Source organism: Chiloscyllium plagiosum, unplaced genomic scaffold (assembly GCF_037043375.1).
Source record: "Chiloscyllium plagiosum isolate Xiang-an unplaced genomic scaffold, Cpla_swu_hap1 HiC_scaffold_3, whole genome shotgun sequence".
NCBI lineage: Eukaryota > Metazoa > Chordata > Chondrichthyes > Orectolobiformes > Hemiscylliidae > Chiloscyllium > Chiloscyllium plagiosum.
The window spans coordinates 36,116,978-36,132,897 of NW_028270141.1; the positions used below are offsets into that span (position 1 = coordinate 36,116,978).

Genomic DNA, 15,920 nt, shown 5'->3' on the forward strand with positions numbered 1-15,920 from the left:
TAGTAAATGTCCGTGTTGAGTCGGTCGCCGGAGATAGAAATGGAGAGGTCTAGGAAGGGGAGGGAACCCAACCGCCCTGTGGCTGAACACTTTAACTCCCCCTCCCACTCTGCCAAGGACATGCAGGTCCTTGGCCTCCTCCATCGCCAGACAATGGCAACACGACGCCTGGAGGAAGAGCGCCTCATCTTCCACCTAGGAACCCTTCAACCACAAAGTCTCAACCCTCGGACTCAGCAATCTTCTTTCCGACCTCTCCGCCCCACCCCCCACCCCCTCTTCCAGCTTATCACCCGCACCTTAACCTCCTTCCACCTATCGCATTCCCAATGCCCCTCCCCCAAGTCCCTCCTCCCTACCTTTTATCTTAGTCTGCTTGGCACACCTTCCTCATTCCTGAAGAAGGGCTATTGCCCGAAACGTTGATTCTCCTGCTCCTTGGATGCTGCCTGACCTGCTGCGCTTTTCCAGCAACACATTTTTCAGCTCTGATCTCCAGCATCTGCAGTCCTCACTTTCTCCACAATCAGACATGTTTCCTTTCTTGATGTCTCCTAAATACCCTGGCATGCTCGCCTTCTTCTCAATGAAGGAGATGTGGTACTGTATTTGTTCTATTCTCTACCATACTTTAGTATTTAGCATGGTCTCAATATTTGCCAGCAGACTTGTTCATTCTCAGCTGCTGAATGGCCTTTTCAGCATCACGTTAGGCAGAAGTCATGCTGAGGTAGTGATGGTAACATACAGTGGGGATGTTGTCAAGGACTTCCACAGTAAGGACTGAGATTCAATTGAGGTGGTCCTCATAAAGTGCTGCTTCCAATTTTTGAGGGGATTTTTAATGTTTAGTTGTATTACAAGTTTAAATTGTTCTCATGTTTTCGAAGAAATTAAAGACTTGAGAGCAAGAGTGGGCAATTTGGCCATTCAAGTTTGCTCTATCATTTAAGATCACGTGATCTGGTTGTGGCCTCACAACAATAGAGAGGAATTTCAGCTGCAATTCAATCCTTGACCTAGCTGTATGTTTGGAAAGGTGGAAAGTAAGTAAGGCAGGAAGGTAGTCTCTAGTCTCATGTGACCTCAAAGGATAAAGTATTTTAAAATACAAGCGCAAACAAATGAACAAACATTCTTCAGCAAAAAGTATATTGAATTCTGTTATGCAACTGAATTCAGCAAAGGATTAAATTATGGCTTGTATTTGCATATTTGACACAGTGAAATGTTAAAAGATTGCAGACTTAACAAGAATGCAACATAATCTGTGGAACTCTATTACATATTAATATTATTGGTTTGTTTCCTTAAATCCGACTTTTATGTTCACATACCTAGATATTGAATAGGGGCAAAATCAGGCTGACAGAATTCTGTCAGACATTTTGTGCCCTCACCCCCACCACACAACTTTAAAAACTTGGGTCAGTGTTCTTAACAAATTCCAACTTGAGTCTCACCACAAACTACAACTGATTTTGTAGTTATGGTTTCAACAGTGGTTAGCACTGCTGCCTCACAGCGCCAGAGACCCGGGTCCAATTCCCACCTCAGGCGACTGACTGTGTGGAGTTTGCACATTCTCCCCGTGTCTGCATGGGTTTCCTCCCACAGTCCAAAAATGTGCAGGTTAGGTGAATTGGCCATGCTAAGTTGCCCGTAGTGTTAGGTGACAGGGTAAATGTAGGGGAATGGGTTTGGGTGGGTTGCGCTTTGGCGGGTCAGTGTGGACTTGTTGGGCCGAAGGGCCTGTTTCCACACTGTAAGTAATCTAAGTAAAATCTAATCTAAGTAAATCTAAGTAAACTTTAAAAATGCATGTGCTTCCAGATTTGTACACTAGATGTGTCTCTTATAAACAATTCTAATGGTTCGACACAAAGACATTCAACTTAAACTAGGATGGCATGTTGGCTCAGTTGTTAGCATTGCTGCCTCAAAGCACCAGACACCCAGGTTCAATTCCAGCCTCCAGTAACTGTCTGTGTGGTGTTTGCACAATTCTCTTCATGGCTATCTGGAATTCCTCCCACAGTGCAAAGATGTGCAAGTTAGCAGGATTGGCTATGCTAAAAACAGGGCTACTAGGATATAGTGAGGGAGTGTATCTGGGTGGACTGCTCTTCAGAGGGTCAGTGTGGACTCGATGGGCCGAATGGCTTACTTCCACACTGTAGGGATTCTATAAATTTCCATAATTTAATGCCAATGTTTCCTCTTTCACCACAAACATATGTAAATGGGTTAAGCAGTAACAGCTTTTCAGTGCCCTAATTTAACTGGCCATCTAAATGATGACTGGAATTGTACAAATATCTAATAGCCTTCATTCTTAGGGAGTTGGTGGAATTTATAAGAGAGGGTGAGAGTAATTCAGGTGGAAGAAAATAAGGTGATTATGGTCAGCAAGCAGATAACTTTAATAACAGAAAGAAAATATCCGCCAGCATTAGTGGGATGAAAGGAGCACAGTGAATAAATGTATGGAGGATGTTGGGCTGGAGGAATGAGATTATTTCAAAATTATCCTGTAGTGCGAAGACAACGAGTTGGCCACAAAAAGGCTATGGCACACCTCAGCTAATCATATGCGATGTGACTCATTCTGAATTGATATCATACTAAACAAGTTTTTTCTTGTCATTCTGAAACTCATAATCCCCAAAAAGGTATAGGAGATCAGTGTACAATCTGGTAACGTGTAAAAATTGCTTTAATTCAGCAAATGGTAGCATATAACACAATGAGGTACTGCCGTTATCAACAAACTTTCAAGTCTGCAGATGGTAAACAGAAAACTTGCTTTTGAATTCCAATTTCAATGGAACAATTCTACTGATGAGAAAACAGACTAGGGCGGATGCAGCAAAAAATGGTTTACATAGCTCACAAACACTCTCCAAAACTGTTACTATTGTTTGTCTCTGATTCCATAACAAAAGGCAACTGAAATACATCACCCTTCAGTCCAGTTTATAAATACACAACATATAAATTGAGTAATAGCATGCTATTTCCTGAATGCTTGCAGCGTCATTCAGAATTCTGAGAATGCTTTGCATCTCAAATAAAGAGACAAAACATTTTTGTCTGCAATACATTGGGTACAAATGCTTTGGATAGTTCAGCCTTTGGAAACACTGTCCCAGTTCTTTTGTTAGGTTTTTTTTAAGTGGTTACCTCAAAATGGCTTCAGTAGATACGGACCAACTTGCCACAGATTTAAAGAAAGGACCTCAATTTCTACACAAAGAAACAGGAAAAACTATGACTTTAGTAAGTTAATTATGAAACAGTTAAACTATCAAATCATTTAGCATTAAATATCAGTTTAAAAACAAAACCTGTCAGTTCTAGACTCTGACTTAGAACGACTTCTTTTCCTACGGAAGCCTGAAGCATCAAAGGACACACATATTCTCTGCATCTGGAATAGGTCATTAACCTGATACCAGAGGTTATAGCTTGAGGAGTGACACTCCACATCAAGTATGGCTGACTAGAAGTCTCTCTTGCTCCTACTGTCTGCCATGAGCATGTTGGAAGGATCTGCAGACTGACATTCAACCTGTTTGACCATATTATGGATGCATATTTACAGCCATCAAGTCTTGGAGTTTGACTTGAACTCAGAGCTTCTGACTCAGAGGCAAGAATGTGATCCACTGTGCCACAAGGCACCTACCCCTCTGCCACAAATGTTGAGACTACTAAATAACTGGGGAATTTTTTACTGAAGCCACTTGTCTTTCTGACTGTAGCCACTTGGTGTTCCAAGCCACAAACAGTTTGAAAGTCATACCTTTAGATTTGATTTACTCCCCCTGTAAGCAGAGTAATATATACATCTTGCTTGGCACCATTGTTGCACCAGTTCCTTTTTAACTTGATTGGATACAAACTGTTGTTTAATTATGAAAGCTTATTTGAGCAGCAAGTTAAAACTAGCTTCTTTCTGTGAAATTAATTGATTTTAATCAAAAAATCTCTTCAACTGTAATCAGACACTAACTGGAACTGAAGATACTGAACTGGTTCTGGATTCTTGTGTTCTTTGACGAGGCAAGGTGAAAACACAGCAGGACAAGCCAACTATAGCCTCTGGCAAGTCATCTTCATTGGTCCAATCATTAATATCTGGATTAAAACACTGGACACATTTCTTATATTTCTTTTCTATCTCATTCCAACCTCCCAACAGATAGATTTTACTGTCAAGAGTTGTCACACCAGCAGTACTAACACCAACTTGGAGAGGAGCAATTGAGCTCCATTGCCCTGTATATGGACTGTAACATTCAACAGAAAGCACATCAATCCGCTCACCCCGAGCTCCGAGCTGACTTCCACCTAATACGTACACATGATCTGCAAGGGAAATGGCACAGTGCCACCCTCTTGGTGTGTTAAGATTAGTCTTATCTTGCCAACTGTCTGCTGACAGATCATAGGCTACGACTGAATGAGAATATGCATTATTGAGGTATCCTCCAGTTACCAGAATTTTGCCATCTGTGACAGCACTAGCATGACAGCACCTAGATATCTCTAAAGATGTCTTAAGCTGCCACTTGTTTGTTGCTGGTACATAGCATTCAAGAGAGGAAAGAGGACCATCTGAATTCCTCCCCCCAATTGCAAATAGTAAACCATTATAAACATTTAGGCTGAAGTGGGTGCGTCTGTGGATCATGTTCCCCAGATGAATCCAACTGTTGAATCGAGGATCATATCTGTAAAATGAATAAAAAGAAAATCAAAAGGTTTATATTGTAGGTTTTATAATCTTTCCCACAACAACTTAAGAATTTGTTTGCAATAACCTAATTAGCTTGATTGAGGCACATGGAACAGAATACAGTTAATTCAAGATCTAAGAATTTGTCAAGTAGAGTTTATTTTCAAAATCATTCACCCTACTTTAACAGAGGCTCTAATCTAACTTTATTTATTTGTTATTTTTAAATTTTTGTTCTCCTTGTCTGAAGGCAATGACCAACACTGAGTATACAAGTTCATGGGAAAGAAGTCATTTGCTAAAACATCCTGTGACTATGGAGGAGCAGTACCACCAAATATGATTCAATCCAAAGGAATATGTAGGTATACAGCAGTAGCCAATAGACTGTGGGAGTGGATACTGTGACTATGCCCCTATCCATTGTACAGCGTGTTACAGTCTTTCCTTTTATTCTGTCACAGCATGTGTGTTATTGGCTAGGCCAGGAATTCCTGCCCAACCCATGATTGCTCTTGAGAAGGTAGTGGTGAACCATTTTACGTAATCTGATGCAATCCATGTGATTTGGGTGCTGTGAACAACAGAGTTTGGATTTTGACACAAGCAGAGTGAAGGAAGGAATGTCAGAATCTCTATCAAGCTCCTTTGACAGTACCCTCCAAATCTCTGATCTCTAGCTCCTAGTAGGACATGAGCAACAGATGCATGGGAATGTACTACCTGCAAATTCTCCAAGTCACTCACTATGAAAAAGTGAGGACTGCAGAAGCTAGAGAGTCAGACCCAAAAGGTGTGGCACTAGAAAAGCACAGCAGGTCAGGCAACATCCAAGGAGGAGAGTCGACGTTTTGGGCATAAGGAATATTGAGCTTATGCCTGAGACGTTGACTCTCCTGCTCCTCAGATGCTGCCTCTGACTTGCTGTGCTTTCCAGCGCTATACTTCTTGAAGTCACTCACTCCTGACTTGGGAATATAAACAACTTTCCTTCACTATCATTGTGTCAAAATGCTGGAAACTAACAATACTGTGGGTGCCCGTACACCTAGAGAACAGCAGTGGTTCAAAAGAGAGCTCACCACTATGTTTTCAAGGGTAATTAAGAATGGGCAATATATGCCCACAGCCGTACATCAAGTTAAAAAGAAAGTCCAAGTTATGATGACTTTGAGAGGGAGTTGCAGGTGGTGATGTTTCTACGCATTTGCTGTTCTTGTCCTTCCAAGTGGAAGATGTATGGGTATGGAAGGTTCTGTTGAATGACTCTTGATGTGCTGTTGCTGTGCATCTTATAAATGCATTGGTGAAGGTGATGCTGATTTGTCCCGGATAGCGTCAAGCTTCTTAAGTGTTGTTGGTGCTGTACTGATCGAGACAAGTAATGGATTCAGCACCTTCCTTACTTGTGCCTTCTAATTGGTGGACAGGCTTTGTGGAGTCAGGAGGAAAGTTACTCACATCAGAATTCCCAGTCTTTGACCTTGTTATATTATAAATTTCAGAACCTTTAAAAATTGTTCATAAATGAAAGAATCAACAGAGATAAACAGTTAAACATGGAAAGAAACAGCAATAACTCCGTCTGGAATAAACTATTAAGGGATAAGAACAAACTTAGACAAGAATTGAAAACATTCAGCCATGTCTGGAAAAAGAGAATCAAAACTACATGCAATAAACTTTAAATCATTGTTTCAGTACAGATTGTGAGATTTTTGAACAAGTAGCCAAACTAAAGATAACTTGTGGTGATTTACCTACTTCTCCTGTAGTTACACTAATCATATGATTACCCAGTTCAATTTCCTAATCAATGGTAACTCCCAGGATGTTGAGAATGGGGAATCAGTGACAGTAATGCCTTTGCATGTCAGAGGACAAAGGGCAATGGTTAGATGCTCTCATGCCAGAGATGGTCACCTCTTGGCAGTTGTATGAATGCTACTTGTCACTGATTAGCCCAAGCCTGAAAGTTATTTTGCTACATGGGGAGGCAGACTGCTTCATTGTCTGACTTCACTGAGTAGGAAATAGTGATGAACATTGTTCTGACCTCATGCCAGAGGGAAGGTTGCTGATAAAGTGTCAGATGATGATTTGGCCTGGGGCACTACGCTGAGGAATTTCAGCTATGATTCCTTAGACTGAGATAATTTATCTCCATAAACCACAGCCATCTTCCTTTGAACTAGGTAAGACTCCAGCCAGTGGACAGCTTCCACCCACCCCTAATTTCTACAGACTTCAGCTTTGCAAGGACATTTTAATGCCAAACTCAGTCAGATGCTGCCTTGACATCAAGGCACTCACTCTCAGCTCACCTCAATTCAGCTCTTTTGTCCAATTTTGGACACAGGCTGGAATGATGTAAAGAGCTGAGAGACTCTGGCAGAATCCAAACTGAGCATCAGTGAGCAGGTTATTGCTAAGAAAATGTTACTCAGCACAATCAAAGACTCTGTCCATCACTTTGTCAATGATCAACAGTTGATTAATGGGACAGTAACTGGTCAGGTAGGATTTGTCTTGCTTTTTATGGACAGCACACAGCTGGACTATTTTCCACATTGCTGGTTAGATATTATAGCTGTATTGGTTAGTATTATAGCTGTATTGCAGCAGATTAACTAGAGGCACAGATAATTCTGGAAAACAAGTCTTTCATATACTGTATCTATGATCAGAGCCTACATTATTCAATAAGTTCATCCATTTCTTGATATCAAATGGAATAAATAAATATGGTCAAAGACGGACTTCTCTGATGCTGGGATTCCAGAGGAAGCCAAGATGGATCATCAACATGGCAGTTCTGACTAAAAATGGGCATACATTTGTTCCCACATTAATTCCAAAAGAAACAAATGCATGTATGCTTCCTTGGGAATAAGGGTTTGGAGACATAACTACAATGTTTCCCTACCTTGCCATTAGTTAGGATAATTACAGTTTTTTTTTATTTACTAATACAATTTGGGTGTTGGTGACTGGGTCAGCATTTATTGCCCAGTCCTAGTTGCCTCTGAAAAGCTCATGGTGAGCTGCCTTCTTGAACTGTTGCATTCCACATGCTGTCAATCCGACTCACAATGTCATTAGGGAGGGAATTCCAGGATTTTGATCCAGCGACACTGAAGGAGTAGTAATATATTTACAAGTCAGAATGTGAGTGGCTTGGAGGATACTTACATTTGGTGATGTTCCCACATATCTGCTGCCCTTGTCCTCCTAGATGGAAATGGTCTCGTGTGTTTGGGGGATGCTGTCGAAGGATTGTTATTGAATTTCTGCTGCACACTGCCACTGAGTATCGGTGCTGAAGAGACTGAATGCTGGTCAACATGGTGCCAATCAAGCAGGCTTTGTTCTGTTTGGTGTCGAGCTCCTCAAGAGATGTTGGAACTGCACCCATGGAGGCAAATGGGGCATATTCCATCACACTTCTGATTTGTGCCTTGCATATGGGGAGTCAGGAGGCAAGTTACTCACTGCAATATTCCAAGCCTCTGACCTGCTCTTGTATCCAATATATTTATGTGGCTAGTCTAACTCAGTTTCTGGTAATTGGTAACCCACAGGATGTTGATAGTGGAGAAATCAATGATGATAATGCCATTGAATGTCAAGAGGGTGATGGTTAGATTATCTTTTATTGGAGATGGTCATTGCTGATATTTGTGTGGCATGAATGTTACTAAGCACTTTTCAGTCCAAATCTGGATATTGATGCATTTGAACATGTACTGCTTCAGGACCTGAGGAGTCATTAATTGTTCTGAACATTATCCAATTACCAACAAACATCCCCATTTCTATCTTTATGATGGAAGGAAGGTTAAGCGGCTGAAGATGGTTGGATCTAGGATACTTCCCTGAGAAGCTCCTGCAGAGATGTCATGGAACGGAGATGACTGACATCCCCCAGCCACAACCATTTTCCTGCGTACCGGGTATGACTCCAACCAGCAGAGAGTTTTCCCTGATTCCCATTCACTCCAGTTTTGCCATGGATCCTTGATGTCAAATTCTGTTAAAATGCAGCCTTGATGTCAAGAGCTGTCACACTCACATCAGTTCTTTTGTCTATGTTTGAACCATGGCTGTAACGAGGTCAGGAGCGAACAGGCCCTGGTGGAACCCAAACTGGCCACCACTGAGCAGGTTGTTGCTGAGCAGGTGCTGCTTGATAACATCTTCCAACACTTTATTGATGATAGAGACTATTCTGATGGGTAGTAATTGGCTGGTTTGGATCTCATAGAGTCCTAGTCATGGAGATGTACAGCATGGAAACGGACCCTTCAGTTCAACTCATCCATGCCAATCAGATATTCCAACCTAAGCTAATCCCATTTGCCAGCACTTTAGCCCATATCCCTCAAACCCTTCTTATTCATTTATCCATCCAGATGCCTTTTAAATGTTGCAGTTGTACCAGCCTCCATCACTTCTTCTGGCAGCTCATTCCATACATGCACCAACATCTGCATGAAAACGTTGCCCCTTAGGTCCCTTTTATATCTTTCCCCTCTCACCCTAAACCTATGCCCTTGAATTCCGGACTCCACCACCCCAGGGAAAAGACTTTGTCTATTTACCCTATCATGCCCCTCATGATTTTATAAACCTTTACAAGGTCATCCCTCAGCGTCCGATGCTCCAGAGAAAACTGCCCCAACCTATTCAGTCTCTCCCAGTAGCTCAAATCCTCTAACTCTGGCAACATCCTTATCAATCTTTTCTGAATCCTTTCAAGTTTCACAACATCCTTCTGATAGGAAGAAGACCAGAATTGCATGCAATATTCCGAAAGCGATCTAACCAATGTCCTGTACAGCCACAACATGACCTCCCAACTCCTATACTCAATACTCTGATCAATAAAGGAAAGCATACCAAATGCCTTCTTCATTATCCTAACAAACCTTACTTGCACTCCAAGGTCTCTTTGTTCAGCAACACTCCCTAAGACCTCACTATTAAGTGTACAAGTTCTGCTGCGCTTTGCTTTTCCAAAATGCAGCACCTCGCATTTATATAAATTAAACACCATTTGCCACTCCTCATCGCATTGGCCCATCTGATCAAGATCCCATTGTAATCTGAGGTAACCTGCTTCACTGTCCACTAAACCTCCAATTTTGGTTTCGTCTGCAAACTTACTACCTCTTATGCTCACATCCAAATCATTTATATAAATGACAAAAGGTGGTGGACCCAGCACCAATCCTTGTGGCACACCACTGGACACAGGCCTCCAGTCTGAAAAACAACCCTCCACCACCTCTGTCTTCTACCATCGAGCCAGTTTTGCATCCAAATGGCTAGTTCTCCTTTTATTCCGTGAGATCTAACCTTGCTAACCAGTCCCCCATAGGGAACCTTGTCGAACGCCTTACTGAAGTCCATATAGATCACATCCACCACTCTGCCCTCTTCAATCCTCTTTGTTATTTCTTCAAAAAACTCAAATCAAGTTCGTGAGCCATGATTTCCCACGCATAAAGACATGTTGACTATCCCTAATCAGTCCTTGCCTTTCGAAATACATGTACATCCTGTCCCTCAGGATTCCCTCCAACAACTTGTCCACCATTGACATCAGTCTCACCAGTCTATAGTCCCCCGGCTTGACCTTACCACCTTTCTTAAACAGTGGTGACACATTGGCCAACCTCCAGTATTCTGGCACCTTATCTGTGACTACCAATGATACAAATATCTCAGCAAGGGCCCCAGCAATCACTTCCCTATCTTCTCACAGAGCTTGAGGGTACACCTGATCAGATCCTGGGGATTTATTCACCTTATGCATTTCAAGACATCCAGCATCTCCTGCTCTGTAATATGGACATTTTTTCAAGATGTCACCACCTATTCCCCTACATTCTATATCTTCCATGTCCTTCTCCACAGTAAACACTGTTACAAAATACTCATTTAGTATTTCCCCCATCTCCTGTGGCTCCACACAAAGGCTGGCTTGCTGATCTTTGAGGGACCCTATTCTCTCCCTAGTTACCCTTTTGTCCTTAATGTATTTGTAAAAACCCTTAGGATTCTCCTTAACCCTATTTGCCAAAGCTATCTCATCTTTTGTGTACAGGACACACCTAGGCAATTGTCCACATTATTGGATAGATGCTAATGTTGTAACTGTACTGGAACAGCTTAGCTAGGAGTGCAGCTAGTTCTGGAACATAAGTCTTCAGTACTATTGTCAGAATGTTGTCAAAGCCCATAGCATCTGCAATATCCAGTAGTTCCAATCCATTTCTTGCTATCACGTGGAGTGAATTCAATTGGTTATAGGCTAGCAATTTTGCTGGGGACCTCTGGAGGAGGCCAAGATGGACTGTCTATTTGGCACTTATTTTGATCGTCAGTTGAGAATCTAACAAATAGAGGCATGCCATGTTTGTCCTGTGGCACACCCTGTTCCATGCGATAAGCACACCGAAACCTGCAACCCATTCTCAAAGATGAAAGATTTAACAGTAATCTAAGTTTGTTCAATTTATCATTTACGATGATGGAAACTTGTTTGGACGTGTAGCTAATTTGAGAAAAATGGTATTATATTTATGTGGCAATAATATGTTTTAGGATTGTGGAGAAGAATTGAAGGCTGGAGACTGAATAACAATTTGGTAGATTTGTGGGGTCAAGGGCTTTTTTTGAAGGAGATAGGTCAAGAGACAGATTTAAAGAGAGGTTCAATACCTGAAGGGGAGAACAATTTATAAATTCAGCTAACGTGAGGGCCTGCAGGGAGAGTTGGGTGATCAGCAATTTGGTATAAATTATAAAAAGATTTTAAAACAAGACAGAAGGTGAAAGAAAGCATAAGGCAATAAAATGTTCTGAGCAGAAATGGTAAAAGTATTTTTAATTACTTTTGTAAATTAGGTTTAATACTGTGGCACTAAAATTAATTCTGATGTACAAGTAACTTTGTTGCTGTTAGATTGGGGTTTGAATTAGCAGTTTTTGGAGAGACAAACAAAAAGTTAAATTATATGTATTCAAATGAACATGTTAACATGCATATTTCAAACACAATACATCACTTAATAGCAGTTTAGAATATATATATGATAATTGCTTATTATTAACAAGCTCCACGTGTGATTAAGTGTATTTAACTTGAATCAGCATTTAAAGTTATACGAAAAGCACGTTTGTAAAACAAAAACATTGCAATCCAATCAAGGAAACACGATGAAAGTTACCTTTAGAGGGTTTCATTACAATAGGAAATGTTGTAAATAACATTAGAAGCAATCTTAATATATTTTATTACAAAATGCTTGCTGGAAACTTTTAAATTTAAATTTTCTACTTTCCTATTTGTGCAAACATGGTGACTATTCTGATAAGGTACCAGCAGATTTTAAACATTTATGGCATGGTCATTGCAAAAAAATCAATATCAAGTTACCTGCAGAAGTTGCTCACTGCATGCTTCGCCTGATTCCTGGCATCATTTTGATCTTCTCCACCAGCTACATACAGAAATCCATCCATTACAGCTACACATTGATTGAAACTTTTATAAGGCATTTCAGCAAGTTTGTTCCAAACATGTTCAGAATCTCTGTACAGAATATCTCTGCTGAGTGATTTTTCTGATAGGTCTAGACGACCACCCACAATTGCTAGAACTCGGAGGCCACTGCGAACTTTTGTTCTTCTGGACTGTAAAGTGTTCTGTTGATAAGGCAACAGGTGGTAGTTCATGGCCTCTACCAGAAGTTTATGACAATCCTGATCTTCCATCATTCTTGGCACTGTCTGAACATAGTTCACCAGGTCATGTGCTGAGATTGTACAAAATCGAATGGTGTTCAATAAATCTGCTGCATACTTAACCCTATTATTGTCAAAATCCAGCCATTTCATTGCAATCTGGAATGCTGCGATTTCTGAGGGCAATCGCAGGGTATCATCCAGCATAAATTCCATGATTTGTTCAAAGGTGAGTTTAAAAAACTGGTCCCTTTCTGAAAATTCGAGGAAATTGTCAGTAATAAATTTATGTGCTGCTTCCTTCGTATTTTTGAGTCCATAAGTTTCTGCAATGTTAACAATGTACATGCAATTCTCAACATTGATTTCCTGCATCAAAAAATCACAGCACATCTTTATGAGAGAGTGAATTTTGAGCAGGTTAGCTGTTGCTATTGTGCTACCAATTGTATATAATGACAGTGTTATTTTTCCACAATAGGCATAAGTAATAACTGTGACAAGACCAATAGGAGAGATGTCATCAAGATCTACTCTTTGGATTGATGGATCTTTAGTCAGAATATTCCTGAAGAATTCACTGGAAGAAGCCATTACCAATTTATGAACATCAAAAGATTTGTTTTTTGTAGCAACGGTTAAATCACACAAAAATTTCTCTTGCCTCATTTTGCTGAGTGCTTCCAAAAGACTGGAACTGTATGAGCAGTTAGATATTTCAGTGGAAATACAGCTAAAACCATTGTCTCCATCTAAGAGGCCATTCAGATGCATGACCGTACTTTCTTCCACAATAACAGTAGTCTCTTTGTTCTCCATTTTATTCTTTTTAACATTTTTCTTCTTTGGTGCCATGACTGTAATTATCACAATCAGGATCTGGAACATATATATTTATTTATAAACTGAGTAATTGCACAAGTATTTAATAATAAATTGTAGATATAAACATGCATTGCAATGACAGAACTTGGGTTGTAATTGTCATCCCCACTGAAGATAATAACTTGCAGTCTACTTTGGCTTACTAAATATATTAAATATACTAAGCATTCTTAAAATGTCAAATTTGAAAATCTAAAGCAAAGTCAGTAAATGCTGGAATTTCATGCCAAGTCAAAGCTGTATGCTCTAGCAATTTCTGCGTTCCCTTTGATCTTTAAGTAATATTGTCATAAGAATGAACTTTTTTTCACAAAACTGTTAAGTTACAATACATGCATATTCCAAGATTACAAACTTTATTATCTACATAAATATTGAATAGGATTGAAAATAATACTAATTTCCAAAGTTCTGAAACAATTAGAGGCACAAATTATAGAGCACAAATTATAGTAATAAGATGCTGAGCAACCTCAAATTGTATATAGTAGCATTCCACCTTTAGGAATTCTTCAACATCAGTTATAGGTGTATTTACAAAAAAGGCAGGAATCACTTACTAAAATAGATCTGACCTGGCTTGGTCCTGAAGATGTGAAACTGAATGGGCAATTTTGGGCCCAGTGTGAACACCTACCCCACAGCATAGATATCACTCACTGAAGTTTTGGGAATTTGAATGCATTCTGCATTCATTGCAATAAAGTGTATCCATATTGTAGAAATTGCAAATCTGTTTCTACAGCTCCATCCCAACATTGATGTCACTAATCAAATAATATAATTTTTTCCCCAGTTAAAAGATCCTGAAAATCGAAGTTCTATTCAGGTGAAATACACCCACAAAACAAAACATTAGAAATCTGAAATACAGATTCATAGCTCAAGAAGCACTGATGGAGACACAAAGGCTCTTTTTTTTCCTTTGTGGGATGTGGGCATCCCAGGCAAGGTTAGCATTTACTGCCCTCCATATTTGCCCTTGAACAGATTGGCTCTCTCGGCCATCTCAAATAGCAGTTAAGTATTGACCATATTGCTGTGGATTTAGCGACACATGCTGGCCAGACCAGGTGAGAATGGCAGATTTTCCTTCCATGAAATAAGTTAGTGAATCAGATGAGATTTTAGTATTCAAAATAACCATTAGACAAGTTCTTTTTAATTCCAGATTTTGCTAAATTCTGCCATGGTGGGATTTGAACATATTCCCCAATCATTAGTCTGTATCTTGATTACTAGTCCAGAGACAATACTGGTATGCCATCACCTTCCAATGAAAGGTTACTGTGATTAATGAAAGGTCATCAATCTCAAGCATTATCCCTACCTTCCTCTCTCCACAGGTGCACTTTTCACCTGCTGAGTGTTTCCTCTATATTTGCATTCATATGACACTTTCACAATTTTAGGATTAGATTAGACTAGACTACTTACAGTGTGGAAACAGGCCCTTCGGCCCAACAAGTCCACACTGACCTGCCGAAGCGCAACCCACCCAGACCCATTCCCCTACATTTATCCCTTCACCTATCAGTACGGGCAATTTAGCATGGCCAATTCACTGGATGTCCCAAAGCACTTCACAAAGTATTGTTACTGTTGCAATTTAGGGAATGTGGCACATGATATGCACATTTCAAAATCCCACAAAACAACCTTATGTTAATAATTTGGCCAGAAATAAAAGTTAGGATTTAAAACGTTTAAAATAAAGATTAGAAATGACTTGAAGTATCTGAGCAATACGTTAGCAATCACTTGTGGAAAGGCTGGTAAAAGAATATGGTCGCAGTGAGATAAAGATTCAGCCCATGACATTCCTTCCCTCTTTACATCTGCTTATGTGCATCATTCAGCTCCAGGAATAGTAACACTGCAGCTTAGATCCCAGCAGTTCTCACAGGGCTTTCCATATTAAGATTGTTTCAAATAAAGTTGCTGGCTTTCTGAAGTTGGCGGTGGGGGGCAAGGACTACATTTCATTCATTATAATTAGTTTTCATTATAAAACTGTTCCCTAGTAGATAATCGACTTCAACAGGGAAGGCATCAATGATCTCACGCAGCAAAGTTAAAGATCTTAACTCATGCAAAAGCACAATATTTAAACTGAAGTTGGAAAAGGCTGACAAAAAGGTTATAATTATAATTGTTTAATACTTTCATCGCCCAAGTAAGTTGACACACTAAATCAATAACGAGCATAAAATTCACTAACTCAATTATAACTGTTCTTTACAAAAGAATATTTCGTGTGAACGTACGTCCCTCTTGAAATGTAAACTTTATACACCTCCAATTTTCCGACTAGTTTTTCCTGAACTTTTAAATACGATCGAGTATTGCATTACAACCGATTTCGCAAATTTTGAGGGACATACCTTAAGAGACAACCGCTTTTCCTTTCTGTTAATGTTAGTAAATTTGGCACCGTGTTCTCTACTCTCTATTACTGAAGACTAACGGTGAAACCAGCATTGGAAAACTTTAAAAAAAATGATTCTGCGCGTTGCGTGTCCGTTAAATGAGAAGACGGTGC

The 15,920-nt window shown here is 40.0% G+C and overlaps 1 protein-coding gene across 1 annotated transcript; it reads right to left on the reverse strand.

The window, feature by feature from the left end:
* Positions 1–463: 463 nt before the first annotated feature.
* klhl31 (kelch-like family member 31) lies at positions 464–15,920 on the reverse strand. The gene is made up of 3 exons (XM_043679557.2): positions 15,763–15,920; positions 12,186–13,372; positions 464–4,736 (listed from the first exon to the last, which is right to left on the reverse strand). Exons 2-3 carry the CDS (start codon positions 13,346–13,348, stop codon positions 4,004–4,006), a joined length of 1,896 nt encoding a protein of 631 aa, XP_043535492.2. The 5' UTR covers positions 13,349–13,372; positions 15,763–15,920; the 3' UTR covers positions 464–4,003.